The sequence below is a fragment of the Nannobrachium achirus genome (genome assembly GCF_963921795.1).
Source record: "Nannobrachium achirus genome assembly, chromosome: 20".
Lineage (NCBI taxonomy): Eukaryota > Metazoa > Chordata > Actinopteri > Myctophiformes > Myctophidae > Nannobrachium > Nannobrachium achirus.
The window spans coordinates 29,063,260-29,078,038 of record NC_137827.1 but is presented as its reverse complement, the minus strand read 5'-3'; the positions used below and the strand labels follow the sequence as shown (position 1 = coordinate 29,078,038).

Genomic DNA, 14,779 nt, shown 5'->3' with positions numbered 1-14,779 from the left:
ACTACGGTTTGTGCTGCAAGGCGTTGTGGGCTTGCAGATTGGCTATTTTTGGGTTTGCAAGAGGTTTGGTGTAGAGGGTAAAAAGAGCAAACTAAGTACAGAGGGAAAGTTTACTTAGTATTGAGTTTAAGTGGTTAAATGTCTGAAAATACACATTAACCTGAATCCAATATTAGCCTAATAGAAAATAGTGAGTAAACCATGTCTTGTTTATTGTTGTTTTTTGTTTTCTTGTATTTTGTTGTAATGGAAAAAAACTAAAAATGTACAATGTGTAAATTGCATAACATCTATAATCTGTTCATAATTAAATATAGTCAAACAAAAAAGAAAAAGAAAATGTCATAATAGTAAAGGAATGGATTTACAGTCTATGAAATAACAATGACACACACTGATAAGGTGGTCTTATCTTGGTTTCTGCTGCCTGTCACACTAACCTATTCTGGTATGCATTGACCAAAACATAGCTCTGACAATCCCAAATGGGTCCACTGGTGAAAACAATCAGCACTTGTGTGTTTGCATGAACATACATACCTCTCTTAACTCAAGTCTCTGGGCAACAGCCTCCAAACATTCCTGTCCAGTGCTCTCCACGGATAGTGTAAACTCAACAAACTCCCCATTTAGGAGCTGGATCCGGGTGACAAGGCAACTCTTGCTCGAGACAGTGTACCTTCGAGTCCTTTTGAGTTTTAAGCCAAATGGCAAGGGCATGTTTCCCAAACCCACAGAAGGGCAGGTCTTCTCTTAGTCCAGAAAAACGTGTGGCGTTGCTGGTCCTCCAAGGAAAGTATGAATGCAAGGACAGGTAGTCATCAGGCTCATCATCAACAGGCAAACCTGAAAGAGAGATGACTGGAATGAGACATGAGGAAAAATCACTGCCTCTTTACAGCACTCTCAACTCAATGTGCAATTAGTTTCTTACAATGACTGGATGTAACAAATTAATAAATAAATAATTATAATAATAATAAAACGAGAAATCAAAACAATGTATTAGGTGCATGCATGATGAATGGATTTACACCTGGCTTACAATTTACACTTTTAAACAGGTGTCTAGACAAGCAGGACTTACAGCAACATTAATCCTCTTAAATCTCTGGATATTATGTATCTTATTTGGTGTCTGCCACTACTACTAATTTGTGAAGTTTAAACTTTTTCCCCCGTTTCAAAACTTCACACATCTGAAGTTCTGAACTTAAAACTTCATTAAAAAAAATAACACGGTGTAATAAAGTGTGGCCAGGCAGCTATTACGAGTCACCCAATAATAATAACGTTGGTTAATGTTCCAAGCATGCGGTAAGGTAGCACTAATCCTCTTCCAGATCATAGTCTGATCCAACCATGGACACATCAACCACACAGGGGACTCAGAGCGCAGGATGGCGGCGTTTAAAACACATCACAACAACTCTCCACATACGACACTTTAACACGCAAAAGATCCATCATTATCATGTTAATAATCCACGGAGCACACTTAAAAAAGCAAGGTCGTTAATAAGCACATATAAACACCAAACAAGTGAAACATTCCTAAACCTCCCCATTAGAAAAACAACTATTTGGACATGATTTCAGTCCAATAGCGTTAGCATGTATTCCAGCAATTAGACCCGCTCCACCGGGATCCTACGGTGTAGGAGAGCTGACGTCGCCCCGGGTAGGTAGACTATATATTGCAAATAATAACGTTCACGTTACCTGTCATAAACAATGAGCCGTGATTGTGCTTCAGTCGCTATCAGGTCGGCCATTGAAGTCAGTATGTCATATTACAATGACGCCCCGAGCGAAGTAACGTTTCTTTTTATTTTTATCTTACATTTGTTGTTCCAGGTTTTAATCCACCGTAACGCTCCATGCCTCCTCCCAGAGTTCAGCTAAGTTCTCTTAACGCGCTTCACTTCCTGGGACTGAAAGAGCAACAAGTGTGTCCCGTCTACATCCGCGCCGGGGTCTCCGTTTATAGTTTAAGAGGTTTAAAAACGTGGAAATGTGGAATCATGCAACCATATTCACAATTCTGTACATGTATAGACCTATCCTTTGTTTATATATCTAATTTAGATGCATGCCCTCGAAAGCGGTAGGAAGTCATCGAAACACATTATAGATCCTCCCGTTGCGGCGGGATACATTGTCACGAAGGCTTTGAGAGCATGACATCAGACAGCTGGAATGCCAGGACTGGGAGCTGAAAATGCCAGAAATGGGACAGCTGCCTAGAACTGCTGGCTGCTGTCTTGTCTGTTTACGTTTGTTTTGTTGGTTGATGTGAGCGGTTGGATTTTTTTGTAATATGTGTGTAAAATGTGTGCATTTAGTAATAGTTTAAATAATTTGCCAATCAATTTCTTTCTGGGGGTTGAGTTTTAAATCAGACATTTAATCGTTTTAGTTGAAGGCCCGCTGACACGCCCCGAAATTATAATAGTATGATACAGTAGGTCACGTGGTCTCTCTGAAAACGGTCTGAAACAGTCTGAAGCTCATGTCACAGCGTAATCTGCCCCTCGCCCCCCAACAACAGCTGACCAGTACAGTAAGTAGTCTAAGTACAGTCAATTAATTTGATTGACTTATAATTGCGCATTCCCACAATGACATCATACAAAATATTAACTCATATTTTAAGATTAATCTTTAAAGTGACAGTACCCCTTTAGGTGACAGTACCCCTTTAAAGGAGCTATTAGTCAACCTTTTCTTGAAAAACGGACGCTAAAATAAAAATAAAAAATTCGAAAATATTTTATAAAAAAAAGATTAAGCTTCATATATGTGATCCTATTAAAAATGATAACAAAAAGCGTAAAATAATGATAAAATAATCATTTTGGCCTTTGTCAGACTGTCAATGATTGACTATATAGGGTGTGCCAAATGTAGTTCTAAGAGCGGCCATTTCTTGGGTCAACAAAGCCTTACACAGGTGTTCTGATTAGACTATAGCATTAGTTCTATGCAATCAAACAATTGAAACACCTGTGTTTTGACCCAAGAAATGGCCGCTAAGGACTACAATGACGTAGCCGCTGGCACACACTATAGCTCCTTTAACAGAATAATAGTCTAAAATAGTCACGTACGGTAATCATGGAGCAATTTTAAGTTGGTACAAATTTATTACAAATATAAAGACACAGCAAACTTCTACAACTAAATAGTAGAAGCACACTCAGTATATAAAACACCATAGACATAATACATTCATAAAAATAAACATTGCTTTTGCTATAATCCTGAGTGAAAGCTACATAAGGAATTTATAAATGCTCATATTTTGTTATCAATAGGCTATCATGTCTGCAATAACACACAAAAATTACATCTGACATCAGGTAGGCCTGTCACTTTCAAAGGGGCAATACCGAAAGAAAGTATTGTGAGGCTCTATTTGGATATCAATTGTGGTTCACCCTGTGTCTCTGATATCAATTGTGGTTCACATTCTGTCTCCGATATCAATTGTGGTTCACCCCGTCTCTGTACTTACTAAACATTCTATATGCGTAACACTGCTTTTTGAGACAGCACTTAAAAGAATCCCTGACTAATAAGCCTTATATTTCATATTTTATTTATAGGGCAATTATAATGTAGTAATACATATAAGGTTTATTAGCCAGGGATATTAAAAAAGGCAGCAATGGCCAAGAGTTGCTAAACATTGTGACAAATTCCCATCCAGAGTATCTGCATTATGTTTCACTATGTATCAGTATCATCTGTTGTGCTTTTAACACAAAATGTTAGAAAACTCTTTCTAAAAAAGGTTAGAAAAAGTGTGCTTTTAGTCTACATTTATGCCTTGTAAAAGATCCCTGAATAAAGCCTAAAATACTATATATTTCATCACACAACAGTGAACAATGATGGATTTTCAAGCACAAAGCAAGACACATTAGGATTTGAAAATCCATGTTCAGGAGTGACAGTCAGAACTCATCATCACTGAGAGATACATGTGTATTCATATGTTGCTCAGTAGCTACCTCCTGGTCGTTGGTGAATGTATTACCCGATACATGCAGAGATTCTGACAAACTTCTCCCTAGATCCTCCAGCTCATTCGAAAATTCATCCATATTGTCTTCAGAAGGGAGAAGATTCAGGCCTTCATCGCCCGTCACAGTAGTGTAATCATTGTGCTGATGCTGGTATTCTTGGCTGGTCAGAGTATTGTACATTTGGTGTGAGTGGAGGTCCTCCTCGTTGACCACAGCACGTTCACTGACTCTCTCAACAAGCGAAGGAGACACAGTGCCGTTTTTCTCAGAGAGACCCTCAAAGTCCTCTTTACCTGCTTCAGTACGTAAGACAGTTCTCTCCGTGGAGTAGGCATATAATTGTGTGGAAACATTGAGGGGCACAGCACCTCCCGGTGAAACATGGTCTTTGACGAGTGATGCATATGGTAGGAGGTTATCGTCTTCTTTGGTCTCCATTGAGCTTGAACCCCTTCTTTCCAGGCTGAGTGGCCGTTCATACAGATTATTCTCCCTGGTCTCCACATCTGCACTGCATGTGGGTGTGTTGAAATCCTTTCGTAACACTTCCAGACGGTGGCGCATTTTACCCTTAAAAAGAAAGCACTGGCTGTATGACTTAAAACTTCGAGTGTACAATGCAATTTCCTGCCTACATTATATGTTCATGCTAATGATGGCAATGAACATACAAATCAGCGTCGGTTCAAGAAGAACCTTACCTCATCCAGCCGATGCTTGTTCATGTTAATGTGACGTTGAAACACACGCTCTAGCACCCTAGAAAATGACAATGACATTTAAGGACTCATGAAGCAGGCCACTGTTTACACATTATGAGTAATTTAGTTTGACTTTGAAAAAATGTAACCCATGCTGTCCCCCGTGATTATTTATAACCTTAAATAAATGGCATATTAGACAGTTGAATACAGCACATAAAAATGGCCCACCTGTCAGAGAAGAGCCCTCTGGTCAATATGTCGTTCGTGACATCAGCGATGAATTCAAGGTACATTAATTCTTCTTCCCTTTTGAGAAATGACAGGTGAAATTCATCTGTTACCAGATGTTTATATTTGAGCTACGTATATACATACAGTATAGGTATAAATGCATGGGGAAAAAATAACTTACTCTGCAGATACTCTCATCATAATTGGAGATTTTATGGCGTCTGGTGAGAACCTGAAAAACACAACAACACTTTTCTTTTACACGCACGCACGCACGCAGGCACGCACGCAGGCACGCACGCACGCACGCACGCACGCAGGCAGGCACGCACGCACGCACGCACGCACGCACGCACGCACGCACGCACACACGCACACACACACACACACACACTACATAGCAAAGATTATGAAGAAATCTTACCTGGACGAGGAATGAAAGAAACTGCTGTTTCTGCTCTTCACGTTTTTGTTTTGTTGTCTAGACACTGAGACATTGAGGCCATTGGACTCATCCTCAGACCAATCATATTCAGTGCTGAATCCCTGCAAGTGAGAATTGTAACAAGATGTCAAATATTGAATAGAGATAGTTTATATGGAATACTATTGCAAATATTCACAGAGCTGATGAATTGGATAAAAACGACCCCAATTGCCATAGGCTTTCTTGGGTTTGGGCTCTTAGCAGAACTTTCCTGTTTTTAATAATCTAATAAAGTATTATATCAATCAAAAGCCGTTTACGTATTTGAGGTAAAATAAAACTGCCTGTGACCTTGAACCGCAGTTCATTCTCTTCTACCACTTTGAGAGATTAACTTATTGGATAGTGTTACTCATTTACAACATGCCAAATGGAGCATACAATATGATTGATAGTGCTGTCTCAGTTGTGTCCCCTTATATAATTATTTTCTGGCAAGACACAGACAGCCAAGATATCAATCACATTTGTTTCCCTATGTCCAACGACTGTACAGTATGTAGGGTATCTGCTGTATTCCTAGCATGCAAGGCTCAAACCAATTTGATGTGCGCTGATCTAATTTCAGTTAGCCGTCTTTAAATTATGTTGCTCTCTCCCCATCTCTCTCACACACACACACACACACACACACACACACACACACACACACACACACACACACACACACACACACACACACACACACACACACACACACACACACACACACACACACACACACACACACACACACATTTGTTACCCTTTACATTTTAAAGAAAACATCTGAATAAAAAACTAACTTTTTTTTAAAACTCTGCTAGGCACAGCAGCAATTTATGTTTTGGTATAAAAAGAAAACATCACATTACAATAAATGTGCTTATTGCGTTAGCTTAGTTACAGTACATACTGTAGCTATAGCTCTGGACCATTTTGTGCATAGCCCCGATAATAAACAAATAAATCAACATACCTGAGGTGGATCATCAAAATCAGTTGAGTATTCCCTGGTTTGTGTGCTGCATAAAAGAGAAAGAATTGAGAGTAGTGAACAACTTGCTGAGAGCATATTAAAAGACTCGAAAAACATGACAGTTGAGAGCGAGAGAGAGAGAGAGACAGAGTGAGGGGGCTTTATTGATCCTGTTGTCAATACAGAAAGAAATGAGATACTGCTGTTTTAAAGGACAACTTAGATATTTTACAATAAGGCTAATATATTTATATATTAGATACAATCATATTTTGGATTAGAGAAAATAAAAGTTGAGTGTTCAAATGTTTTTCAGTGGGTGGGGGCATGCGTACAAGTGGCTAAATATGTCTTTTTAGACACAATAAGCCGGCGATTTCTTTATTACTATTTACAGTAACACCACTAGCCCCCATAAGTCACATCTGCCCATGAAAGATTGCGGTGCATCTTGGGAATGGTCTTAAGGGCTTTGCACACAGGCGCGATTTTCAACCATTGTGTTTTTTCTGTTTGCTGCATGATTAAAACGCATTGGAAAGGAGTCATAAAAGGAGTCAATGAGTTTTTACCGCATGCGACAAGACGCACAATTCGAACTGGGTTCGATCAGGAAAAAAAACGCACGGCCGCAGCCACCTGCCGCATGGCAAATTCGGAGCCGGTGTGCATGAGGTCATAGAGAATCATTGTTTTCTTAAAAATATTTAAAACGTCCGTTTCTTCCGTGCGGAAAAAACGCATCTGTGTGCAAAGCCCTTTATTGTGTCTAAAAAGACATATTTAGCCACTTGTACGCATGCCCCCACCCACTGAAATCAAAATCGTGAAAATCGCTAAAGCGATAGAAAGCAGTAAATGAAAACGATTTAACACTGATCTAAAATATGAACCATTGTTGTAAAAAAACAAAGTTGTCCTTTAAGTGTAGCAACAAGATACTAATAACCAGTAAGACTCCCTAATGGTAATGATGCTAGAGGTAAAATAGATGCAAAAGAAATGACAGCAAGTACTGTAGCAACAAACTGGGACTAGAAAAGACACCAGATATACAACAGAATAAATAAATAAAAACCTTGCCTCCACACTTGGACTATATACAGTATGTACAGTAAAATAAACTATAGTCTTATCAATATAGCGACAGAAAGAGAGAGGAAACACACCTTCCATGGTATGTCTCCTGCCGCAAAAGTGCAGAATTTGTGCGACCTTGATTTATTTTATTTTGTGGGGATGTGTAGTAGCGATACTGTGCAAGGTAGGAGCCTTTATTGGACTTCAGGGTCCTGGGCGTGAAGGGCTTGTCATCCTGAGTGAAGTAGTGAGAATGTTTCTGGAGCAGGTCCCCACTATAGGTCTTCTGGACAGGGTCCTGGAAACTCTTGAAGCTACTCTGGGTGCCCGGTGGAGCCGAGGAGAGTGCCGAAGGCTGCCCGTTGGAGGTTGGTTGTGGACTCCTATAGTCAAAATCTGATGAAGGCCGGACATTGTGATAAACAATCTGCTTGGCATGGAAAGAGGTTGTGAACTTCGGGGTGGAGACCACAGAACGCCCCGGGCAGAAGTAGTCTTCACCTTGAACTGATCTCCATCTCTGAAAATTAAAGACAGCATTCATTAGGCTCCATTTACCTTTGTGCAGGGGTCTTCGACGTTTTCAAGGCCAAGGACCCCTTAGTTGAGAGAGAGAGATGAAGCAGGGACCCCCACAACCTTATCAAAGATTCCATAGAGTTTAATCGTTTGACAGCACAATCATCAGTGTATTTTGGATTAATGTCAATGTGTGTTTTCAGATATTTAACCACTTGAACCGTCAATACTTAATAAACATGACCTTTCACTCTGTACTTGGTCTACTCTTTTTCCCCCTCTACACCAAACCTCTTTGCCAAAAATAGCTGATCTACAAGCTCACAACGGTTGTGAGCTTGTAGATCGGCTATTTTCAGCTAAAGTTCTCAGAATATGGACACTAGGGTTCAATTACATGCATATAAAAAAGGAGAAAAAAGTTTCTATCGCACAAAGATTTGGAGGACCCCTGTAGTAACTCTGAGGATCCCCTAGGGGTCCCGGACCCCCCTGTTGAAGACCCTAATCTCTCTCCCTCACTTCCTCTCTCACCTCACCTGTCCTGTACCCTCTCTCTCACGGTTCAATCTCTGGTCTGGTGCCACATACAACCTTCGTCCCTCCCTCTCTCTCCCTCCGTCTCTCTCGCACGCACACACTGTAGAAGCTCTGGTCTGACATCACAAACAACAGACCATTGCATAACAACACCGATTTGGCCGATGTCTGTGGTGTGACGTCGGGCATGTCGATATTTGAGCAAAATCTGTGACATCTGTGATGTCAGGGGTCAATCTGCTATTTTTGTACGCCACTATTGTACAACAACGTATAATACAGTTGAAGATATACATATATACATTATACATATAAAATAAAAACCTGTTTCTCGATGAATCTACATGAGCGAGATTAAGGTTCTAGTTATAGGTTTCAATATGTTATGGGTTAATTGCCCAGCCCTATGTTCTGCGACCTGGCGTTTCCCAAAGAACCTAAGCACAACGGTGGGGGCCAGTGGTGGGCAAGGAGGTAGGGAGCGATTTGCTGTGTTCACTTGGACCGCGTGGAGGTGCAGAAAGTCAGGGGGACGAAGATTTACAATTCTGTCCATAATGGCACGACATAACTCGGTAACGCCGCTGAGTTGGCTCATGCGACCGTCTCAACGCTCGACACGGCGACTCGCTCGCTCGGTGGTGTCTCACGTGGCTCATGGTCACATGGCTTATGGGCGCCTCTGTCGGCATCACTGAAAACAAGCGCTCCTTTCCCTTGCAGCCCCCCACGCCCCCACCGTCGCGCTTAGGGTCATTGGGAATGACTACTCATAATTCTTACCTGAGATGACAAGCAGGATGCTCTGCTGTTCCTCTGTGAGAGGGAGTGGGCTGAGTGAGGACGATCACCTTTCCTCAGCAGCTGCGCTCGCTTTATCTGGTCATTGTCTGCGAAATATGTATTCAAAATCAAATAACCACCCACAAGACGAGGAACAGAAGTGGTTTCATTTTGCGATAGATACGGGATGATATGTGATGACTGCAACTTACATTTTACACTACACGTCATGCTTTTAGGTACTGAGGCATCAACGACAGCTGTGGATGAACAAAATATGTATCTAATAATTATAAATATCAAAATGAATAAACAGCCATGATGACCTTTATCCAGAAGCCAACACCAAAGTGAAATTAATAAAGATGACTCTGAATTAATATTGATACAACAAACATTATGAAATTCACTTTGAATATTAGAGTCTCTGTTCAGTCTCTGTTCATTCTGTCATATTGGATTATCCTACCTTTAGCAGAGTAGACCTTTTTGTAATGAGACACCATGTGGTCTTGAATGATGGGCCGGGTTGTCCTGCTAGATGACCCCGGGCAGAAAGCTGCATAAACAGATTAACACAGTAATCAGTTGTGCATATCATATGCAAAGACAGGATGTATGATGTACAGTATGATGAATGATGATGATCATCATCATTATTCAACTCTTGAAAAATATAACGTGTTTGGTAAGCAATACTTACTGCTGCTTTTCAAACTGGTCTGTCCTCTGAGACTACTAAGACTGCATCTCGATATAGGCGATGCACTCACTGCAATTTGAAGATTACATACAAGATTAATAACCAATACCTAAAGCCCCGTGCCGTCCCCTCTCTCCTTTGACAGAATATGATATATTTGAGTTATAATAGCCTGTTTATTCAGGAGGTCCTCTGCGAAATGACTAATGATGAATAATGATTATTAGTACTAAGCAAGTGACAAGAACAACTACTTTAATCACAGATTCACTGTGATTTCTCGAATTCATGATTCATTATAACAAATATAAATAAAAGTCTGGTCCACTCCAAATCACATCAACAATAAAACATGTGATTTCGCATTTCTATCGCAGAAGCAAAATCACCCGTGTCGTGGCGTAATAATGCATATCAAATTGGTCCTTGAAATTAAAAGGATTGAGGATGACTGACTGTCCTAAGTGCGCTACCTTAAGTAGCTTTAGCTTTAGCTAATAGTTTATTTACCTCTTTTCGGTTCCATTATAACGCTGCATTCAGCGTATCCCATGTTCCTCAGAAATCTTCGGGTACATAAACAGGGAAGCTTGAGCGCATCCTAAAATCACAGTACGGGTGAACATTACAACTCCCTGGGTGACAGGTCAGGTCTGTCTTATTAGCTAACGCTAGCTTCTTGGAGATGAGATGAAAGCTTCTCCGTCGCCATGCTGGTTGCTATGATTGCGTTGCGTCATTACGCGCATGCGCAGGCACTGAAACATGCGCACACGCACGCGCGCGCACACACACACACACACACACACACACACACACACACACACACACACACACACACACACACTCTGTAGTTCACAACTTTAACTATTAGTTATCTAGAGCAGGGGTTATCAAAGTGGGTGCCCAGGCACCCTGGGGTGCCATGACGGCAGTCTAGACTAGAGCAGTGGTTCTCAACCTGTGGGTTGGGACCCCCAGGGGGGGTCCCCAAATTATGTTGGGGTTGGGGGTCCCCAGATGATTAACTTAATGTGAGATGTTGTTTTCTCACTCAACAGTAAACAAACCAATATAAAGTTTAAGTTTAAGTAGAGGGTTTATCTGCACTTTTCACAATTAAGGACTTTCAGATCTACATGCTCACAACGCCTCGCATTGCGAGGCGCTGTAAGCATGTAGATCTGCTATTTTCACAATAGAACCGTGCAAGATAAGTTATCAAATGCAGCGCTGGTGCCAAGTAATGTGAATTATATGCCTAATAAAACACGAATTCGTTCAGATGTCATCACCTTATAATTATTGACAAAAGGTTTAATACTTTTCATTTAGAAATGTTAACTTTAGATCATCGGCTACTGTTATGTTAAAGCCGGTAGCCTAAAATATGCCATAAATAGACTATAAGGTGCTGGGAGTGAAAATGAATGTAGAGGGGAGACAAAAAAGTTTGGGAACCCATTTAGAAGAGTCTGGACTTGGTGTTGTCATTCAACTAACAAGTGTTTTTTTTTTCTTTTTTTAGTCATGGAACCGGGGACCCCCATGAACAGTGGTGGCTCCAGGGAATAATCAGTGGGGGGGCCTTCAATTTTCCAAAGGTGGCACTTCATTTTTCAACATACCCCAGCAAGCCGATTTTTGCAGCGTTTTGAGACGAGCTAGTCCATTACACGTTTTCTCATATTTGAATTTGCATGCACAACAACACAGGAATAGACATCAAAACAAAAACAACTTGGTGCAGTGCCAGTGTAGGCTACCTTTTATTTATTGCATTTTCATTAGACTATTAATTAATTTGAAAATGTATATTTATAATAATCACATAACAAAACATATATAATATATATAATTAACACCTGTAAAACATCTTAAAATAATGGTGGTGACTGGCCAATCTGAGTGGGAGGGCACAAAGTCTAATCTGGGTGGGCACTGGGCATTGCCCCCCAATGCCCCCCTGTGGAGCCCATGAATTAACATAGGATATTTGACTGCGGACCCCCATGTTGTGTTGATAAAATGTTTATTTTAGTTTTTCTTCTTTTTTCAAAAAGTACTACCAATAAATAAATGTCTATCAAGTAGGCTAGCATAGGCTATCGGATACCATGTTTCTCTTTAATTAATCACAGACTGGAAACACTTGGATTCCATCTTGGTTTCTGGAGAGTCGTGATTCATTCTTAATTCTCCTGAAAGCATTGTGTGATTAAGCCCATTTACCTGAGTTATTTACAGTTAACTATTACCTCATATCCTTAGCGTTGGTCATTAAAGTTCTTTGCCAAACAAATCACTGTAAGCGTCTTTTCTCGTAAGGGGTTATTGATGGCCTGGAAGCTCATGTACATCTAATGCAGGCCTCATCCATTTCTGGTTATCAAGAGATGATGCTTATGGCGATGCAGTGGCGAAGGTGATGAATGCCATATAGCCACAAAGAAGTACCATGCAGGTGCAATTAACCACTTTCCCTATCTATTTTTGAAGTAAAATCCTTTTCTAAAATGTCAATCTGCAAGCTCACAGCGCACCGCAAGGCAACACATTTTTAGCCAGATCAGATATTTTCTCTATTTGTCATAGGGCTGAAGTGGTTAAGAAACAAATGTGTCTAGACTCAAACTGAACCCAGGAACAACTGCACGTTCTCCTGCCATGTAACCACCTGCTAGACATTTTCATCTGGTGCTCACCTCATCTCCTTCATCCCCAGGCAATGATGCCATCTCATTATCCTCTGTTCTCTTACTGAGAGAAGTGAAGGAGAGAAAGAGACATCATTCAGTATAAGGCCATGTTGGGTTCAGGACTGCATCATGTCATCACTCCCTCCCGTTCTAACACACACACACACACACACACACACACACACACACACACACACACACACACACACACATACACACACACACACACACACACGCACACACACGCACACGCACGCACGCACGCACACACACGACACGCGCACACGCACACACCCGCACACACACACACACACACACACACACACACACACACACACACACACACACACACACACACACACACACATTGTAATTTCCTGATCATATGACCTGACCATATTAATTAAGCAGTAATGCCATAATCATTATTTAAAACAATTAAATCCACAAGTGGCAATAAGACAATTTGATGCGAGATGTGGAGCATCACACAGAAGCAATGGGTGAACATTCACATTGCATTTGAAATTGAGTTATTAGACGTTCTTCTCCTGTATCGTCCCCTTTATGAGTATATTTGCACCAAATTTGGTACAGCAGTCTTAACAGGTTTCAATTTTCCTGGTGACTGAACATTGCAGTCATGAGAAATGTTTAAGGAGCCCTGCCCAGGCCACAGTCGCCACACCTCTGAGAATTGTCTTACTGCGGCCAGAGCATGAAATATTATGTGCTTGACTGTAGATCGGCTATTTACACTACTAAAACTTGTTTTTAAAACAATAATACAAAAAGGAACGGTTTTGGACATATGGTAGACTTTAAAGTAAGTTTTGCCTGCTGGTGATGCAAGATCAGAGGCCATGAAAGCCAGCAAATCTGCTGTATGAGTAGGGGACAATGTCCTCTATCAGTGTGCTAAGATCCACAAAAAGTGACCAATCTGTCGTAGTGGAAGCAATAGACACACACAAAAAGAAGAAAACTAAGATTAATCTCAGGGGCCTGAGACCCTTCACGGCTTGAACCCTATTAATAATTACATAGCAGTATTACTGTTAAGTCATTGATCTGTTCACAAGAACAATGATTCCTAACACTGTATAATGACAATTATAGTACAGTAAAATACTGGCCACACATACATTTTTGGATCTAAGACCATATCAATCAAATCTACCCGTCATATTCTATTGTGACCAATTTTAGATATTGCAACAAAGTACGAAATGTATCAACATGGGAAAACCCGATAGAAAATCTGGATACATTGAGTACAATTTGTACATAGGAACATGATGTCACCAGGATGCCATGTTGGGTTGGTGTATTGTTCAACAGACCTTTTCACCCTGCATCACTTCACTTACGAGCAAAGTATTGTTTTACAGTCAATTTGCAGTTATTTTGGATTCAACACTGTCATGTGACGAAACCACAAGTGAGACAGTTAAATCTGTCTTCGTGGCAGCACTGGACATAGGGCATTTCATTTGCACTATAATGAACCAGCCCACACTGCATTTTCTTTGGGCACTGTACAGTATTCTATTTCAGGGATCTGATTATGGCTTTATGGGTAATCGTTTTTTGAAAGCAGAAATATAAGTCAATCTAAAAAAGGCTGCGTGCCACGATTAGGGAGCCTTACTGGTAAGTTATCAGTTTGTCCTATTGGCCTTGTATACAATCTGAAATATACCAATTAAAAACGTTGAGCAAAACAACAAGTCATTGCTAACCAGACTGAAATGTCTGTTTATATTTGACAAATGGCATGAAAGGGACACAGACAGACAGAAGGATACAATGGGTATTGCACAACTGGAAGTCAATGGTGACTGCAGCCACTGGTCTGGGACTGGGTTCTCCAACTTTACTTCTGAGACTCCTCAGGGACATTCAATCCCTCATATATACTGTGCACTCATATACTGTGCACACCCCCGGGAACAGGACTATATTGTTTATTCATGGCATTTCTTATAGATGTGTTTGCTTGTTTGTTTGAAAAGGTATAAAACTCTCTCTGTGTGTGTGTGTG

General features: G+C 40.7%; 2 protein-coding genes across 2 annotated transcripts in view; both read right to left on the bottom strand.

Moving 5' to 3' along the window:
* Positions 1-1,879, bottom strand: part of ptpn21 (protein tyrosine phosphatase non-receptor type 21) — a 29,322-nt gene extending 27,443 nt beyond the window's left edge. Inside the window, exons 1-2 of the mRNA XM_080751453.1 lie at positions 1,723-1,879; positions 541-846 (exon numbers count right to left, since the gene is read on the bottom strand). Of these exons, the coding sequence (XP_080607579.1) occupies positions 541-720 (180 nt within the window). The 5' untranslated portion in view covers positions 721-846; positions 1,723-1,879. The remainder of the gene's footprint in view (positions 1-540; positions 847-1,722) is intronic.
* A 1,783-nt stretch (positions 1,880-3,662) lies between these two features.
* Positions 3,663-10,666, bottom strand: spata7 (spermatogenesis associated 7). Its single transcript, XM_080750968.1, has 12 exons — positions 10,547-10,666; positions 10,037-10,105; positions 9,803-9,892; positions 9,546-9,593; positions 9,334-9,440; positions 7,581-8,011; positions 6,412-6,457; positions 5,391-5,512; positions 5,148-5,198; positions 4,964-5,041; positions 4,733-4,790; positions 3,663-4,601 (listed from the first exon to the last, which is right to left on the bottom strand). The coding sequence occupies exons 1-12, from the start codon at positions 10,587-10,589 to the stop codon at positions 3,960-3,962; spliced, it is 1,785 nt and encodes a 594-aa protein (XP_080607094.1). The 5' UTR covers positions 10,590-10,666; the 3' UTR covers positions 3,663-3,959.
* Between the last annotated feature and the right edge of the window lie 4,113 nt (positions 10,667-14,779).

What these genes read in the sequence shown, in the direction of transcription:
- spata7 (XM_080750968.1), bottom strand. Translation starts at nt 10,589, where the DNA reads ATGGGATACGCTGAATGCAGCGTTATAATGGAACCGAAAAGAG. An exon ending in ATTTTGATGATCCACCTCAG is followed by an intron (nt 5,513 to 6,411) that starts GTATGTTGATTT and finishes TCTCACTTGCAG; the next exon opens with GGATTCAGCACTGAATATGA. An exon ending in ATGATGAGAGTATCTGCAGA is followed by an intron (nt 5,042 to 5,147) that starts GTAAGTTATTTT and finishes ATTTCTCAAAAG; the next exon opens with GGAAGAAGAATTAATGTACC.